Source organism: Sorghum bicolor, chromosome 1 (genome assembly GCF_000003195.3).
Source record: "Sorghum bicolor cultivar BTx623 chromosome 1, Sorghum_bicolor_NCBIv3, whole genome shotgun sequence".
Taxonomy (NCBI): Eukaryota; Viridiplantae; Streptophyta; class Magnoliopsida; order Poales; family Poaceae; genus Sorghum; species Sorghum bicolor.
In genome coordinates this window covers 5,550,530-5,565,361 of record NC_012870.2, presented here as the reverse complement: position 1 = coordinate 5,565,361, position 14,832 = coordinate 5,550,530, and the positions used below count along the sequence as shown (strand labels likewise).

At 46.4% G+C, this 14,832-nt stretch overlaps 1 protein-coding gene across 1 annotated transcript; it reads left to right on the top strand.

The window, feature by feature from the left end:
• LOC8083950 lies at positions 321-10,558 on the top strand. Its single transcript, XM_002466328.2, has 16 exons — positions 321-1,341; positions 1,458-1,607; positions 2,169-2,439; positions 2,529-2,621; positions 2,784-2,958; positions 3,078-3,323; positions 3,477-3,671; positions 3,945-4,140; positions 5,314-6,324; positions 6,974-7,089; positions 7,369-7,544; positions 9,083-9,273; positions 9,374-9,460; positions 9,557-9,714; positions 9,808-10,018; positions 10,098-10,558. The coding sequence occupies exons 1-16, from the start codon at positions 466-468 to the stop codon at positions 10,251-10,253; spliced, it is 4,308 nt and encodes a 1,435-aa protein (XP_002466373.2). The 5' UTR covers positions 321-465; the 3' UTR covers positions 10,254-10,558.

Below are 14,832 nucleotides of genomic sequence, written 5' to 3'. Positions count from 1 at the left end.
GAAACTCAACACTGAACTGACTGTCTTCAACAACCTATACCCAAAATATAAAACCTATTTCAAATTTAGGTACTGCTATAGAAGGTTCTATATCTATTTTTAGTTTCCTTCAACAGCAAGACGCAAAAGAGAGGCCTTCATATAAATGGGTTTCGATGAGAGAGAATACTTATATTTGTGTTATGTCTCTTTTAATATTTAAAATAGGTCTTTTATATAAGTAATCTGTTAAAGGTTATAGATATTGTGTTGAAGACGCTCTTAGGTTTGATAGCGAACATTAATCGGCTTGCTAAAAAAACATGGCTCGTTCTGCTGTGCAGTCTCACTCCCAACCAACTGCCGCTGCCACGCTCTGCTGCTTCTCTTCTCCCAGCCTCCACGGCTCCGCCTCCAGAGTCCACGCCAACCACTAGCACCGACAGCCTCGCCCCACCAACCCACCGGTCCACTGCCCGCCGCCGCATGACGGTGGCCCGCGGTCCGCCCGGCCGCCCCTCTTCCGGGCTTCTGGGCTGCTGGCGCCGCCGCCCGGCGCTGGGCTTCGGCGCCAAGGTCGGCATCGCCATCGCGCTTGGCCTCTCCTTCGCCATCATCTGGACCTCACTCTCCCCGACTTCCTCCTCCCAGCAGATCTCTACCGAGCGATCCTCCTTCGCAGCCGAAGTTGCCGCACCGCCAACTGCCTTCCACAATCGCACCGCCGGCGGCGGCGGCGGGCACGCTCACCGGAAGCCCCGCCCCGTCCCGCACAGCCACAAGAAGCGCCACCCTGCTCCGTCTGGATCCCATTCCCATCCCCACCGCTCCAATGCCACCGCCTCGCTGGATGCCGCCGCTGTGAAGGCCGATCACTCCGAGCCGGCTCCGGTAACCGACCCGGGGCCGAAGGAGAAGGAACCGGAGCAGGAGCAGGAGCAGGAACAGGAGCCAGACATGGAGATGGAGCCGGAACAGGAAGCGGAGCTGCCCATGCCCGAGCAGGGCGGGGACAATTCGGGGAAGGCCCCTGCAGAGGAGGATGAGGAGAAACCGCCGCAGCTGGAATTGGAAGACGAGCCTAGTGAGGATGACGGCGAGGAGGATGATCCCGAGGCGGCAAAGAGGAAGGCTCCAAGTAAGAAGAGGAAGCTCCCGCCTTTGTTCAGCCCGGGTGCGCATTACCACTGGAAGCTTTGTGGCGCCAAGAGCAGCTACCACTATATTCCTTGTGTGGATTTCGATGGGGATGGGAGCCAGAGGCACCATGAGCGCAGCTGCCCAAGGTCTCCTGTTACGTGTTTGGTGTCACTGCCCAAGGAGTATAAACAGCCTGCTGCATGGCCCGAGAGGAAGGACAAGGTCAGGAGTTTACGGTAATTCATGTTTTTAAGAAAATGAGTTGATCATAATCGGACATGAATAAATTTGATTTGATTATTGCTGATTGTTCTTGTGGCGAATTGCGATCCTTGCAGGTTTGGTATGGGAATGTTGGGCATCCTAGGTTGTCAAATTATGTTAAGGGACACAACTGGCTGAACCACAGCGGCGAGTACTTGATGTTCCCGCCAGACGAATGGGAGTTCAAAGGTAGCGCAAGACATTATGTTGAATCAATTGATGAGGTAATTGTCAAATATTCACATTTGGATCAGACATGAGCTACTTGTATTCAGAAAGAGTCAAAGAGCATTGAAATTGTTTCTGCACATTGTCTGCTGGATTGTGTAATTAAGTTGGACTTATCTTTAGTGAAGGTACGAGATTAGAAATGACAAACATGAAAATAGTTGCACAACTGAGCATGGTTAATGCTCTCTGGATTGCCCATGCCACTTGCCATGTGGTATGTGACTGATGGCTAGTTGTGACATGTTTTGATTGCCTTCATCATTTGGAGTGTCTACCTCAGAAAATCATGCTCAATTCTCTCATAATTTCTCTCCATTGATACGTGCTGATTCCTGGATGGTGATTGCTATAAGTCATACTGCACTCAGTGCGCTAGTGAAAATTGTTATGAACCCCAAGGTTTAGTTCTCCTATATAAAACAGCAAAGGCACAATGAACTTTTGGATCGAATCTTATTTGTACTTTGAGCTACACATGTGTTTAGTTTCAGTAACCATTCAGACATATTATACTAGCATTACACAATCTGCACATTACTTTGTTTGTCATTCAGATGGCTCCTGACATTGACTGGGGTAAAAATATACGCATAATATTGGATGTCGGATGCAAAAGCGCTGGCTTTGGTATCGCTCTACTCAAGAAAGATGTGATAACGCTATCTTTAGGCCTTATGAATGACCAAACAGACCTTGCGCAAGTTGCCCTTGAACGTGGTATCCCTGCAACAGTTGGCAGTCTGGGATCGCGAAGATTACCCTTCCCTAGTGGTGCATTTGATGCTATTCACTGTGGTGATTGCAATATACCATGGCATTCTAATGGTACATATGTGTTGCTTCATTCCTTTCTTTAGATCAAAATTCGAGTATCTACTTGCAAGTTGAACGACATTGTGTGTTCTATGGTTTAGGTGGAAAACTTCTCCTAGAGATAAATAGAATTCTTCGTCCAGGAGGATACTTCATCATATCAAGCAAAAGTGCTGACCTGGAGAGTGAAGAAGGTATGATAGAATAACATAAGTATTTACGCCATTGTAAATTATAGTAAGTGTTAGTTCTTGTGCTGTTCTAAATTATAAACTGCATCGAAAAAACCCTTATAAACTGGTTCATGTTTCTTTATGCCTATTCACGTTCCCCGTTTTCTGTTTTTTCCTTTTCAGGAATATCAGCTTCAATGACTGCGCTTTGTTGGAATGCAATAGCTTACAATAGTGATGATGTCAGTGAGGCTGGAGTGAAGATATTTCAGCGACCAGCCTCAAACGAGGTATATGATCTGAGAGCAAAAAAAGATCCTCCATTTTGCAAGGAAGAGCAGAACAAAGCTAGTGCATGGTGAGTTGGATCATGTGTACTTGGACTACATCACTATGCTGGTTCTAGGATTACTCCAATGTTTTCCCAGATAATTCACTTTTGGTTCATACACCAATAAGTTGACCTTGCCTTTTTAGGTATACCCATATCAAACATTGCCTGCACAAAGCACCTGTTGGTATCGAAGAAAGAGGCAGTGACTGGCCCGAGGAGTGGCCCAAGAGGCTCGAGAGTTTCCCTGAGTGGCTCGGGGATACACAAACAAGGGTGGCTTCTGATCATAACCATTGGAAGGCTGTTGTTGAGAAATCTTATCTGGATGGATTGGGCATTGACTGGTCAAATATCCGTAACGTAATGGATATGAGGGCTGTATTTGGAGGGTATTATAAATCTCCTTTTTCTAATTCTGAATACTAAATAGGATTTCTCTAAAAACCTGCATTGTACATTTGTACTTCATAATACATTTTTTTTGAAATGTTAAAATAAGTGTAATTGTGCATTGAAACAGCTGATGATTGTTTTTCTTGCAGATTTGCAGCTGCACTGGCATCTAAAAAGGTTTGGGTCATGAATGTTGTTCCTGTGCATGCTGCAGACACCCTACCCATAATCTATGAACGTGGCCTGATCGGTGTGTATCATGATTGGTGTGAACCATTTAGTACATATCCAAGGTCCTATGATCTTTTACATGCTGACCATTTATTCTCACGCCTGAAGATCAGGTATGGCATTGAAAAGACTAGCCTTGCTCTGATTTCATATATTTTGGTGTGGTTTCACACTCAAATAGGAAATTCATTGTCTTGTTCTGGTATTATGATTTTTTCTGAATCACATGTTTTTCTTGGATCACAACATCTACTTTACAATAAATTGTTTAGTACCCAGCTAAGTCACATATGGGGATTGAGGTTTATTTCTGTTACCAGAAGAAAAACAAGGCCATTGAACTATAATCAAGTGCAACTCTTGATATGTCATTTCTTGTGTTGTAGATGTAAGCAACCTGTCTCAATTGTTGTTGAGATGGACCGGATTTTGAGGCCTGGAGGTTGGGCTATCATCCGTGATAAACTCGGGATCCTTGACCCATTGGAGACAATCTTGAAATCACTGCATTGGGAAATTGTCATGACCTTCAGAAAGGACAAGGAAGGTATCATGTCTGTAAAGAAAACAACATGGCGTCCATAAGCTGACCTGAGAATCACAAGGCTCCAGCATACCAATTTTTGCACTATACTGCTGTTGATTTCCCCAGGTTGTGTGATACCAACATTTTGTGAATCTGTGGTAGATGTACAATATTTGTTCATTCGTTACTCATCACTGCTCACCACATCTCTGTCGGGTAGTTTAAGCCCAGTTCGATGGTTGGTTGTGGTTGGCGTTACATTGATCAATTCTTTTGAAGCAGCATCAAAGACGACCAGCTCTAGTTTCAGAGAAAAAGACTCTTCGATTCCACAAACAGGGTTGTATGAGATACAAGATTGCTTCTTGTTGTTTGCAAATGTAACAATATATGTAAAGATTGCCACTGAATTAACTTCTTGGTGGTGTTGTAAGTTGCAACAATCTGTAAAGATTCAACACATGAACTTTCTCATTGTAAATTGTGAGCAAACAGCAAAAGAGTTTCCAATGTGTATTTTGCTCTCATTTGAGCCGTTCTACACTTCTGATCTTAGCCGTTCTACACTTCTTCTGATCTTAAATTTATACCAGAAGAACCAAGTATTGTACCGCATGAACCTTCAGAAATGCGCGTGGCATGACCATTTAGGCCCTGTTTAGTTCCCCACCCAAAATTTTTTCATCCACCCCATCGAATCTTTGGACACATGTATAGAACATTAAATGTAGATAAAAAAATAAACTAATTACACAGTTTAGTTAAGAATCGCGAGACGAATCTTTTAAGCCTAGTTACTCCATGATTAGCCTTAAGTGCTACAGTAACCCACATATGCTAATAACAGATTAATTATGCTTAATAAATTTGTCTTGCAGTTTCCTGACGAGCTATGTAATTTGTTTTTTTATTAGTTTCTAAAAATCCCTCCCGACATCCTTCCGATACATCCGATGTGACACCCCAAAAATTTTCGTTCCCAATCTAAACAGGCCCTTAGATGCATGATGAATTGGTGATATTCAGTGGTCAGAGTAAATCCTGATTCTACAGGAATCAGGGCGACTTATGGGGAACATAGGTCCTAATGATTATTAGCTGGGATTGACGGATGACAGGATTATTACTGTAACTCAATAAATTTTTGAACAATAGTTGCGCACACAATCAAACACCCCAAGCTTCAGTTTGGCGTTTTTGAGAAATTTTTTTGGACGCCTAGGCAATAGGCATTTTTGAGGATATTTCAGTGTTTCTTTGAAGACGAGCATGGAAGCGGCCCAGCCCACCAAGGCCCAAAGCTAAGCTTCCAAGTTCCAAAACCCCCAAAACCCAAAGGCCCGAGCCGGTCGGACCAAGCACGCACCACCGCCGCGATGCCTCCCTTCCCGGCGGCGACCACCGCCTCCACCACCTCCCACCTCGCCCTCCTCGTGCTCCTCTCCTCTTCCTCCCTCTTCTTCCTCTACAAATCCCTCCGCCTCCGCCGCAAACCCTCCCCAGCTCCAGCCCTCGCCCGCACTGCCACTCCTACTCTTCTCTACGCCTCTGCCACCGGCACCTCCAAAACCCTCGCTGAGCATCTCTCCGCCCGACTGACCGCCGATGCCGGCTTCCCCGTCCGCGCCTCCGACGCTGCCACCTTCGACCCCGACGACCTTCCCTCCGTCCCGCTCCTCCTGCTCGTCATCCCCACCCACGACGGCGGCGCGCCGCCCCCTTCTGCGGCCTTCCTTTCGCGCTGGCTTGAGGAGTCCGCCGCTGACTTCCGCGCGGGAGCACTCCTCCTCTCCGGCCTCCGCTTCGCAGTCTTCGGGGTTGGGTCCCGGGCCTATGGGGAGACCTTCAACGCTGCCGCGAAGAGCTTCTCGCGGTGGTTGCGCGCGCTCGGCGCCGTTGAAGTGGTTCCTTTCGGGGAGGGCGACATGGATGGCGGGGATCTCGAAGCGGTGTTCGAGGAGTGGAGTAGGAGGGTGCTGAGAGTGGTGAAGGGCGAGGAGGTTGGTTATGGGGCTAATGAAAAAAGCAATGGGCTTGATGAGTTGGAGTTGGAAGGGGAGGATTGGGATGATGACGATGAGGAGGAGATGGTGGATGGGGAGGTTGACATGGAAGATATTGCTGGGAAAGCACCGGCAAGGAGGAAGAATGGGAATTTGGAGGGTGTTGTGGCTAATGGAGTGCAGAACGGTGTAAAGGACATGGTCACACCAATCATTAGGACGAGCTTGGAGAAGCAAGTGAGCATTTCTTACATTTTATCATGTGTGGTCTGTATTGCATATTTGAATTTGGACTGCAGGAGCTGTAAGTGTACTTGAAAGTTGAAATCTGCAGCATATATTGGAAGGCTCCTGACATATTGTACAATTTTTTCATTTGTGATCTATATGCAGTTATGTTCCTGGGACAGATCACATAAAATTTAGGGATTGGAGCAATTTGGTTTTAGCAAGTTTAAGGATTGATGAAAATTGTTAATAACAACCATAACTGCAGAAGTAGTTCCCTTTAGGAGTTCCATCGAACTATATTACTAGCACTAATGGAGAGAAATGTTTCTGTAAAGTAGTTAGTTGTCCTTAGTATAATGATATTGGAAAAAACAGGTAATTGACATTATTTCGATGCTTCTTATTAAACCTTAGGATATTTCATAGTGATGCAGGTTTTTGTTGGTGAACAATGTGTTTTTTTTTTTGTTGTGCAATTGTGTTTTCCTTACATGATGTGGGAGGCATACTTTGATAAATGTTTAGTATTTTAATTATTACCTTCAGTTGATGTATGCTTCTACTGTACTTCTTGTTTTATTACTTATTTGCCTGTGCTTCACTTTTATTATATTCTGTATATTGTGCTAATCTATCCTCTCTCTGTGTGTGGTAGGGTTACAAAATTATCGGTTCTCATAGTGGAGTGAAGATTTGTAGATGGACTAAATCGCAGCTGCGAGGCCGTGGAGGGTGTTATAAACACTCATTTTATGGCATAGAAAGTCACAGGTGAAACCTTTTGCAGTTTTGATTATACAACAGTGTATTTGCATTTTTATGGCATAGAAAGTCACAGGTGAAACCTTTTGCAGTTTTGATTATGCAACAGTGTATTTGCAGTGCTAGTAAATTGGATGGCTCGACTTTGCAATTACTCCTGTTATTGATCTCAGTTCGTAAATATTTGTTGCGTAGGAATTGTATTTTGTGAAAACATATGATGCTGCGTGGTTGGCAGCTTTGGCTGTTGCTTTCTGTTTATAACTTTATTATATGATCATTTGTCAGATGCATGGAAGCAACTCCAAGTTTGGCTTGTGCAAATAAATGTGTATTTTGTTGGAGACATCACACAAATCCTGTTGGAAAGAGTTGGAAATGGAAGATGGATGACCCTCTCGACATTGTGAATGCTGCAATTGACCAGCATACTAAGATGGTTAAGCAAATGAAAGGCGTACCAGGTGCATACATTCTCCTATACTCCCTCCGTATCTGTTTTACTGGACGTTCTGGAGCAAAGCGCAGTTGCGGAAATACTCGACGTCCTAGTTCCCGAGAGTGGTTTTTGACCCGAGTACCCTTGCGCTGCTGCTGGTTCGCTTCGAAGCCGTCCGTTCGCATCGCCAGCCATTAAACACCAACGCTTCGAAGCCGCCCGTTCGCATCGCCAGGCGTTACGACTTACGCTCGCTCGCGGTTCTCGCACGCGCTCGCTCGCAGGATGGACGCCGCTCGCTCGCCGCCCGCGGCTCGCCTGGCGTCCAGACCGAAAAAGATGGAATGCATGAGCGCCAAAACAGCGCAAACTAGCCAATCGCGCACGCACGTCGGACTCATCCGGACAGTAGCATGCAAAATCGCCATGCAATCCAAAAAACAACGCGGCTGCTAAGGATCGAACCCTTGACCTCACCCCTCAGGACATAGAGCCTTAGCCAAATGAGCTACGTTAGTTTGTTGCATAGGATGCACCCTCAGCTGTATTTAATAAGGGCAAAACAGGAAAGCTAACCCCTACTTAATGACACCTTTGTAATCACACTCATGTCCTAAACGTCATCTAAAACTGATATGGAGGGAGTATGTGTTAATACATGAGTCATGAGTGATCCCTTGCAATACACTGTGTATCATACTGCTCTGCCCAAATAATAAGTCTAGGGCAGGTTGGACCATGATCATTCCAAGTACATGTAATTTTTCCTTGCATTAACAGGATGCAGCTTACAGGAGATTATAAGAATCATAACGCGCAGCCTTTTATTATTGTTATTATTATTTTAGCTTCGCAACACTTATGTTTTACATCAACCAACCTAGGCATTGCTGTTTTTGACATGGATACTGTTCAGTTCCAGAATGATCGCCTACATGTACCTTAGGGGGTGCAAATGCACCCAAATTCTAAAAACAGTGATTATGTCTAGGCCCCCTTTGGAATAGAGGATTGGCAAAGGATTTTTGGAGGATTCACATTCCTAAGGATTTTTTCCTGAACAGCCCTTTGGTTCATAGGAAAGAATATGAAACATTCTATAGGATTGTATTCCTTTGGCTTGATTTCACAGGAATGTAAACAAGAGGTCTGACCTCTTGGAGAAATTCCTGGCGGGAAAGTTGTCTCCTCACATGTATGTCATTGTCTGTCCAGTCACTTGTGTGTTTGGCGGGAAGGTGGCCATCATGCAAGCAAGCTGTTCAAATTCAAAAGCTGAGCATCAATCCTCTATTTTTCCTGTAGTGCTACCAAAGGCCATCTCATCTTGTTTCATGTGGTTTTTATTCCTATAGGGTTAGATGAACATGCCAACTCAATTCCTGTTCCTATGTTCTCCCTACCCTGTGTTCCAACGGGCCCTAAAATTTCACCATATATGCACCACCCCCCATGAAAGATGTCTATGCACCCACAAGCTCTCCCCCCCCTCTCTAATTTGCTCTAGCTTCGCCACTGACTATAGTGTTTATTAGCTAAGAATGCTGCTTCGTGCATTTTCAGGAGTAAAGCCAGAAAAACTTGAAGAGGGTCTGTCACCTAGACATTGTGCGTTATCTCTGGTTGGTGAACCAATAATGTACCCTGAGATAAATGCTCTTGTGGATGAGCTACACCGAAGACACATATCTACGTTTCTGGTTACAAATGCTCAATTTCCTGAAAAGATTAAGGCATTGAAACCAATCACTCAGGTCATATGCTCAATCGACTGAATGGCTGCACTAAATTGTAGATCTTTGTGTTTCAAGATGCAACTTCTAAAGAATACTGACAATATCAATATGTTTGCAGCTGTATGTCAGTGTGGATGCAGCTACAAAGGAGAGCTTGAAGGCTGTTGATAGGCCACTATTTTCAGACTTCTGGGAGCGTTTCCTGGTATAGATCTAGAAGATTTCAAATGTTGACTGTCACTGTGAGATATACCAATACTAACTGTATTTCTGTTCATCGTCTGCTTTGGTGTGTCACTAGGATTCACTCAAGTCATTGCATGAAAAAGATCAAAGAACAGTTTACCGACTTACACTGGTTAAAGGCTGGAATGCAGAAGAGATAGATGCATATGCGAAACTGCTAGATCTCGGCCAGCCTGATTTCATTGAAATCAAGGGTGTAACATACTGTGGCTCGTAAGTGCCATTTTATTTTCTTGCATGCAGATTATGGCTTGGCCTTTTTGTTTGCTGGTTTGCTCATGTTACATGTTATGATGATGCATACAGGTCAGCGACTTCAAAGTTGACAATGGAAAATGTACCTTGGCACTCTGATGTAAAGGAATTCTCCGAGGTTTTGGCATCAAAAAGCGGTGGTGTATACGAAGTAGCGTGTGAGCATGCTCATTCATGCTGTGTCCTACTTGCAAAGGTAGATAAGTTCAAGATCAACGGCAAATGGCATACCTGGATAGATTATGATCGTTTCCATGAACTGGTAAGCTTCCTGAACTAGACTGTGGCACAGCGAAGCAGGTAATTCCCTCTCTGACTTAGATATTCATTTGCCAATACAGGTGACATCTGGAAAGCCTTTCAAGAGCCGAGATTACATGGCCATGACGCCCTCATGGGCTGTCTATGGAGCAGAGGAAGGTGGATTCGATCCGGATCAATCTCGTTTCAAGAAGGAAAGGCGCCATGGAACTGCTGCACACAAAAGTTTATCTTGAGAAGAAAACACTTACATATTTTACTGCTTTCTAGAGGCTAACATTTTGGAAGCAAGATTTTTGAAATGTTAGCTTCCAAACAATATATTTTCTGTTTGTCATGTGAATCAGTTTTTGAAAATTCATTTTTGATAGTTTTTATTGGAACATGCATTTTATTCTCTAGATGTAGTGACGGGGCGAGTTTACGACTGAGATTCATAAGACCAGCAAAGACTTGTTCGGTTGCTAGGGAATCATTTCCTGTAACGATTCCTAACTGGATTGCTTGGCTAATTTATATAGTCTTTGATTAGCTGGAACAATTCCTGGGGCATTCTTGTAGAACTTAGGGGCTCGTTCGTTTAGTAGGATTCCTGTTGAGGATTCATTCTACCTCATCAAAGCCTTTATAAATTAGTCTAGTATTCCTAGAGGAATCATTCTCGGGCATCAGTCCCAAACAACCGAACAATGTCTTAGGGTTTGTTCGTTTCATCAGGAATAGGGTCCATCGTTTCATCAGGAAAGGGCTCAGGAATAATTCCTAGCTGGAATATTCAATAATAATTTATAATAATCTTGAAAAGCTGGAACTGTTCCACCGAACAGCCCCTTTTAAGTGCTTGTTCCTTTAGGCCTCGTTTACTTCCACCCAAAATTTTGTTTACTTCCACCTCAAAACCCAAAATTTTTCAAGATTCTCCGTCACATCAAATCTTTAGACGCATACATGAAGTATTAAATATAAATAAAAATAAAAACTAATTGTACAGTTTGGTCGGAATTTACGAGACGAATCTTTTGAGCCTAGTTAGTCCATAGTTGGACAATAATTACCACAAACAAACGAAAGTGTTACAGTGTCGCGAAATTTTTCCCTTCACGAACTAAACACGGCCTTAGACCAGAAAGCAACCAGGAATAGTTTCAGACGATAACAGATATATGGAAAAAGTCTACTTACCTCACCGAACTATCAACGTGTGTCTAACTTAAGCTCTAGAGTACAAAACCAGGTAACCTACACTCTAAAATTTGGAAAACAGGGCAACGAACCCCCTGGGGTGGTTTTGGGGGCTGGTTTTGGTGACGTGGCAGCCAACGTGTCAGCAGTATTCCACGCTGGCGAAGGGGATGTCGCCCAGGTGTGGTGAATGTGGCTGGCAGGTGGGTCCCACATGTCAGGCAGCCCTCACCTCACGTACTCTGTCACCTCCCCTGGTTTGCTCACTCTCCGGCGCTGGCACTCCACCGAGAACAGCAGGTGCGCGCGGGGCTGCTCGTCACCGCCGCTGCCCATGCGCTAGAGGCAGGCCCACGCCAGTGTGCACGCCACCGTGAACGCCGAGCAGTGGACGCGCTCCGTGCCGCTGCTGTCCGCGAACTTGGCGGTCACGCGCTGCTTTAGTCCGTCGATGCGGTCGTGGGTGAGTGCAAACGACGCAATGACCAGCTTCAGCGGCGAGCCTGCTGGCACCGCCAGAGGCGGGCTGTTGGCCGCTAGCTACCGCATTTCGTTGAGCGTTCTGGCTACGAGGCCCTCGGGGTCGGCGACCATGCCACGGTCCAAGAAAGGCGGCGGTGGAGTCGGGACTGGCATCGCGTCCGTGTCCACGCTAGTGACAGCCACAGCGACGTGCGTGCCATGTCGACGACGACATCCGTCTCGAGGCGCGGGATGAGGACTCCCACCACGACGGTGACCACTAGGTCCCGCCAGTGCTCGTTCGCGACCACGTACTGGAACGACGTGCGCTCCCGGACGTGCCGCAGCCACAGCGCCTCAAGGTCCTCGAGCAGCGTGCAGAGCAGCGCTGGGTCATCGTCGTCGGAGGCGGCGGCGGCGGAGGAGGATGGGTTGGTGGCGTTGGCGAGGAGCCAACAGAGGGCGGGACGAGCGCAGCCACGCGGCGAGGGACACGGACGAGACATGATGGGATGTTGGGCGGAGGAAGAGCGGGGTGGGGTCCGCGTCCGGGGTAGGAGTGGTGTCGGCTAGGGGAGTTGGCGGCGTGAGTGGGCAAGCGGAGGAGAGGGGTTTGGTGAGGAGACGGTGGAGGTGGAGTGCACGAGGCTTCGAGCGGAGGAAGGCGGAGGAGGAGGAGAGGGAGAGGGCGAGCATGGCTATGGCGAAAGCGCCGCGGGCGTAGAGGGCGAGAAACAGGGGAGGGGACGAAGTATTTGAGGGAGGGCCCTTACAAGTGGGGCCCACAAGTCAGTCCGAATCAGCACACATAGAATGCATCGTCTGCGCCACCGTGTCAAACCGCTCACACGTTGGACACGTGAAAGGTCCTAATATGGCTAGAGGGGGGGTGAATAGCCTATTTAAAAATTCTACAAACTCATTAGAGCAAGAGGCTAGTAAATAACAAAGCGAAGTTTTTTGCTCTAGCTCTAATAGGGTGTTTGCAAGCCACATATCCAACAATTCTAGTTGATATAATCACTAGGCACACAAGAGCTATGTCACTACTTACACTAGAAAGCTACCTAAAGTTTCTATACAAGTAAGTAAGCTACTCTAGTTTGCGGGAATGTAAATGAGATGGTTTGAACTTTATACCGCCGCGTAGAGGGGATGAACCAATCAATAAAATGAAGTCCAATCACCGGGAGAAATCCAATGAACAATCACAATGGAGACACACAATTTTTCTCCCGAGGTTCACGTGCTTGCCGGCACGCTACGTCCCCGTTGTGTCGACCAACACTTGGTGGTTCGGTGGCTAAGAGGTGTAGCACGAACCTCGTCCTCACTAGGACACCACAAGAACCTACCCACAAGTGAGGTAGCTCAATGACACGAGCAATCCACTAATGTTGCCTTTGGCTCTCCGCCGAGGTAGGCACAAACCTCTCAAAATCACCGGAAGATGGCCACGAACAATCACCAACTCATGCCAATCCTCCTCTGCTGCTCCAAGCCGTCTAGGTGGCGGCAACCACCAAGAGTAACAAGAAAACCGCAGCTAGAACGATTCCCAAGTGCCACTAGATGCAATCACTCAAGTAAATGCACTTGGAATCACTCCCAATCTCACAAAGATGTTTAATCTATGAAGGAGATGAGTGGGAGATGTTTGCTTAGGCTCACAAGGATGTCAAGTATGCTAGAATGCCAAGAGAGTAAGCCCCAAGCCGGCCAAACACGTATTTATAGCCCCTCAAACAAATAGAGCCGTTGGCTCTTTCCCTGGGCAAAATACGGGGTCACCGGACGCTCTTAAAGGGGCACCGGACGCTCAACACCTGCGTCCGGTGCTCCAACGACAGCCGCGTGTCAGAGTCTAACGGTAACCTGCAGAGCACCGGACGCTGAGCACGCGTTCGGTGCACACCGGACTTATGCGCAGAGAGCTCCGCAAACTCGCAGGGTCACCGGACGCAAGCCACCGGACGCACCCTTAGCGTCCGGTGCACACCGGACCCATGCGCAGAGAGGGTCGCAAAACGCCCGCACACCGGACACGCACCACCGGACGCTCAAGCCAGCGTCCGGTGCCTATCGTCCGGTGCCTTACCCTAGCTGGGCCAGGCAGCCTGCACACCAGACGCTCGGACGCAGCGTCCGGTGCTCCAGAAGCCAGCGTCCGGTGAGTGTTTCTCGGCGAAAAATACTCCCGCGACTTCTCCAAATTTCCCACCGGCGCAATAGAAAATATGCACTTCATTTTCTCGAAAAGTGCCGAATCCCGCCTCGCAAGCTCGGCGGGAGGGAGAGAGGAACCCATCCTCTCTCTACCTTCCAAACTCCACCTCCTTCTCAAAGTGTGCCAACACCACAACGTGTAAACCAACATGTGCACGTGTGTTAGCATTTTCACAATCATTTTCTTCGAAGGAGTTAAGTTAGCTCACTAGGTTCTAAATGCATGCACATGAACAATGACACCTAGTGGCACTTGATAACCGCTTAGCCAAAGAATTCCCCTCTTTATAGTACGACTATCTATCCTAAATGTGATCACACCCTCTATGATGTCTTGATCACCAAAACCAAAACCCTAAGCAATACCTTTGCCTTGATCTCCATAGGGTTTTGTTTTTCTCTTTCTTCTTTTCCAAGTTGAGCACTTGATCATCTTGTGGTCATCACCATCATCACCATGATCATCACTTGCTCCGTCACTTGGCATGTACCAACCTCATTAAATCTACACACACTTAGTATAGAGGTTAGTACTAGGGTTTCATCAATTATCCAAAACCAAACTAGGGCTTTCAACACGCCACGTCAGGGAACCAGCCCTCCCAAACCGCCCTAGGGGGTTCCTTGCCTGGTTTGCCAAATTTTAGGATGTTGAATACCCGGTTTTGTAATTAGAGGCCTAGGTTAGATACAGGTCAATACTTTAGAGAGGTAAATAGACTTTTTCCACGAATATATAGTATATATAAATTAGTGAAACAATCCGGGTTGGGAATAGTTTCAGATGATAACGGATATATAAATTAGTGAAACAATCCGGGTAGGAATTGTTTAGTCTAGCAATATCTGACAACCGAACGGGTCCTTAAGCATAACAAGTACATCCTCTACCGTCTTAAAAAGAGTGTTAGTCTAAGGCCTTGTTTAGTTCTTAATTTTTTTTAA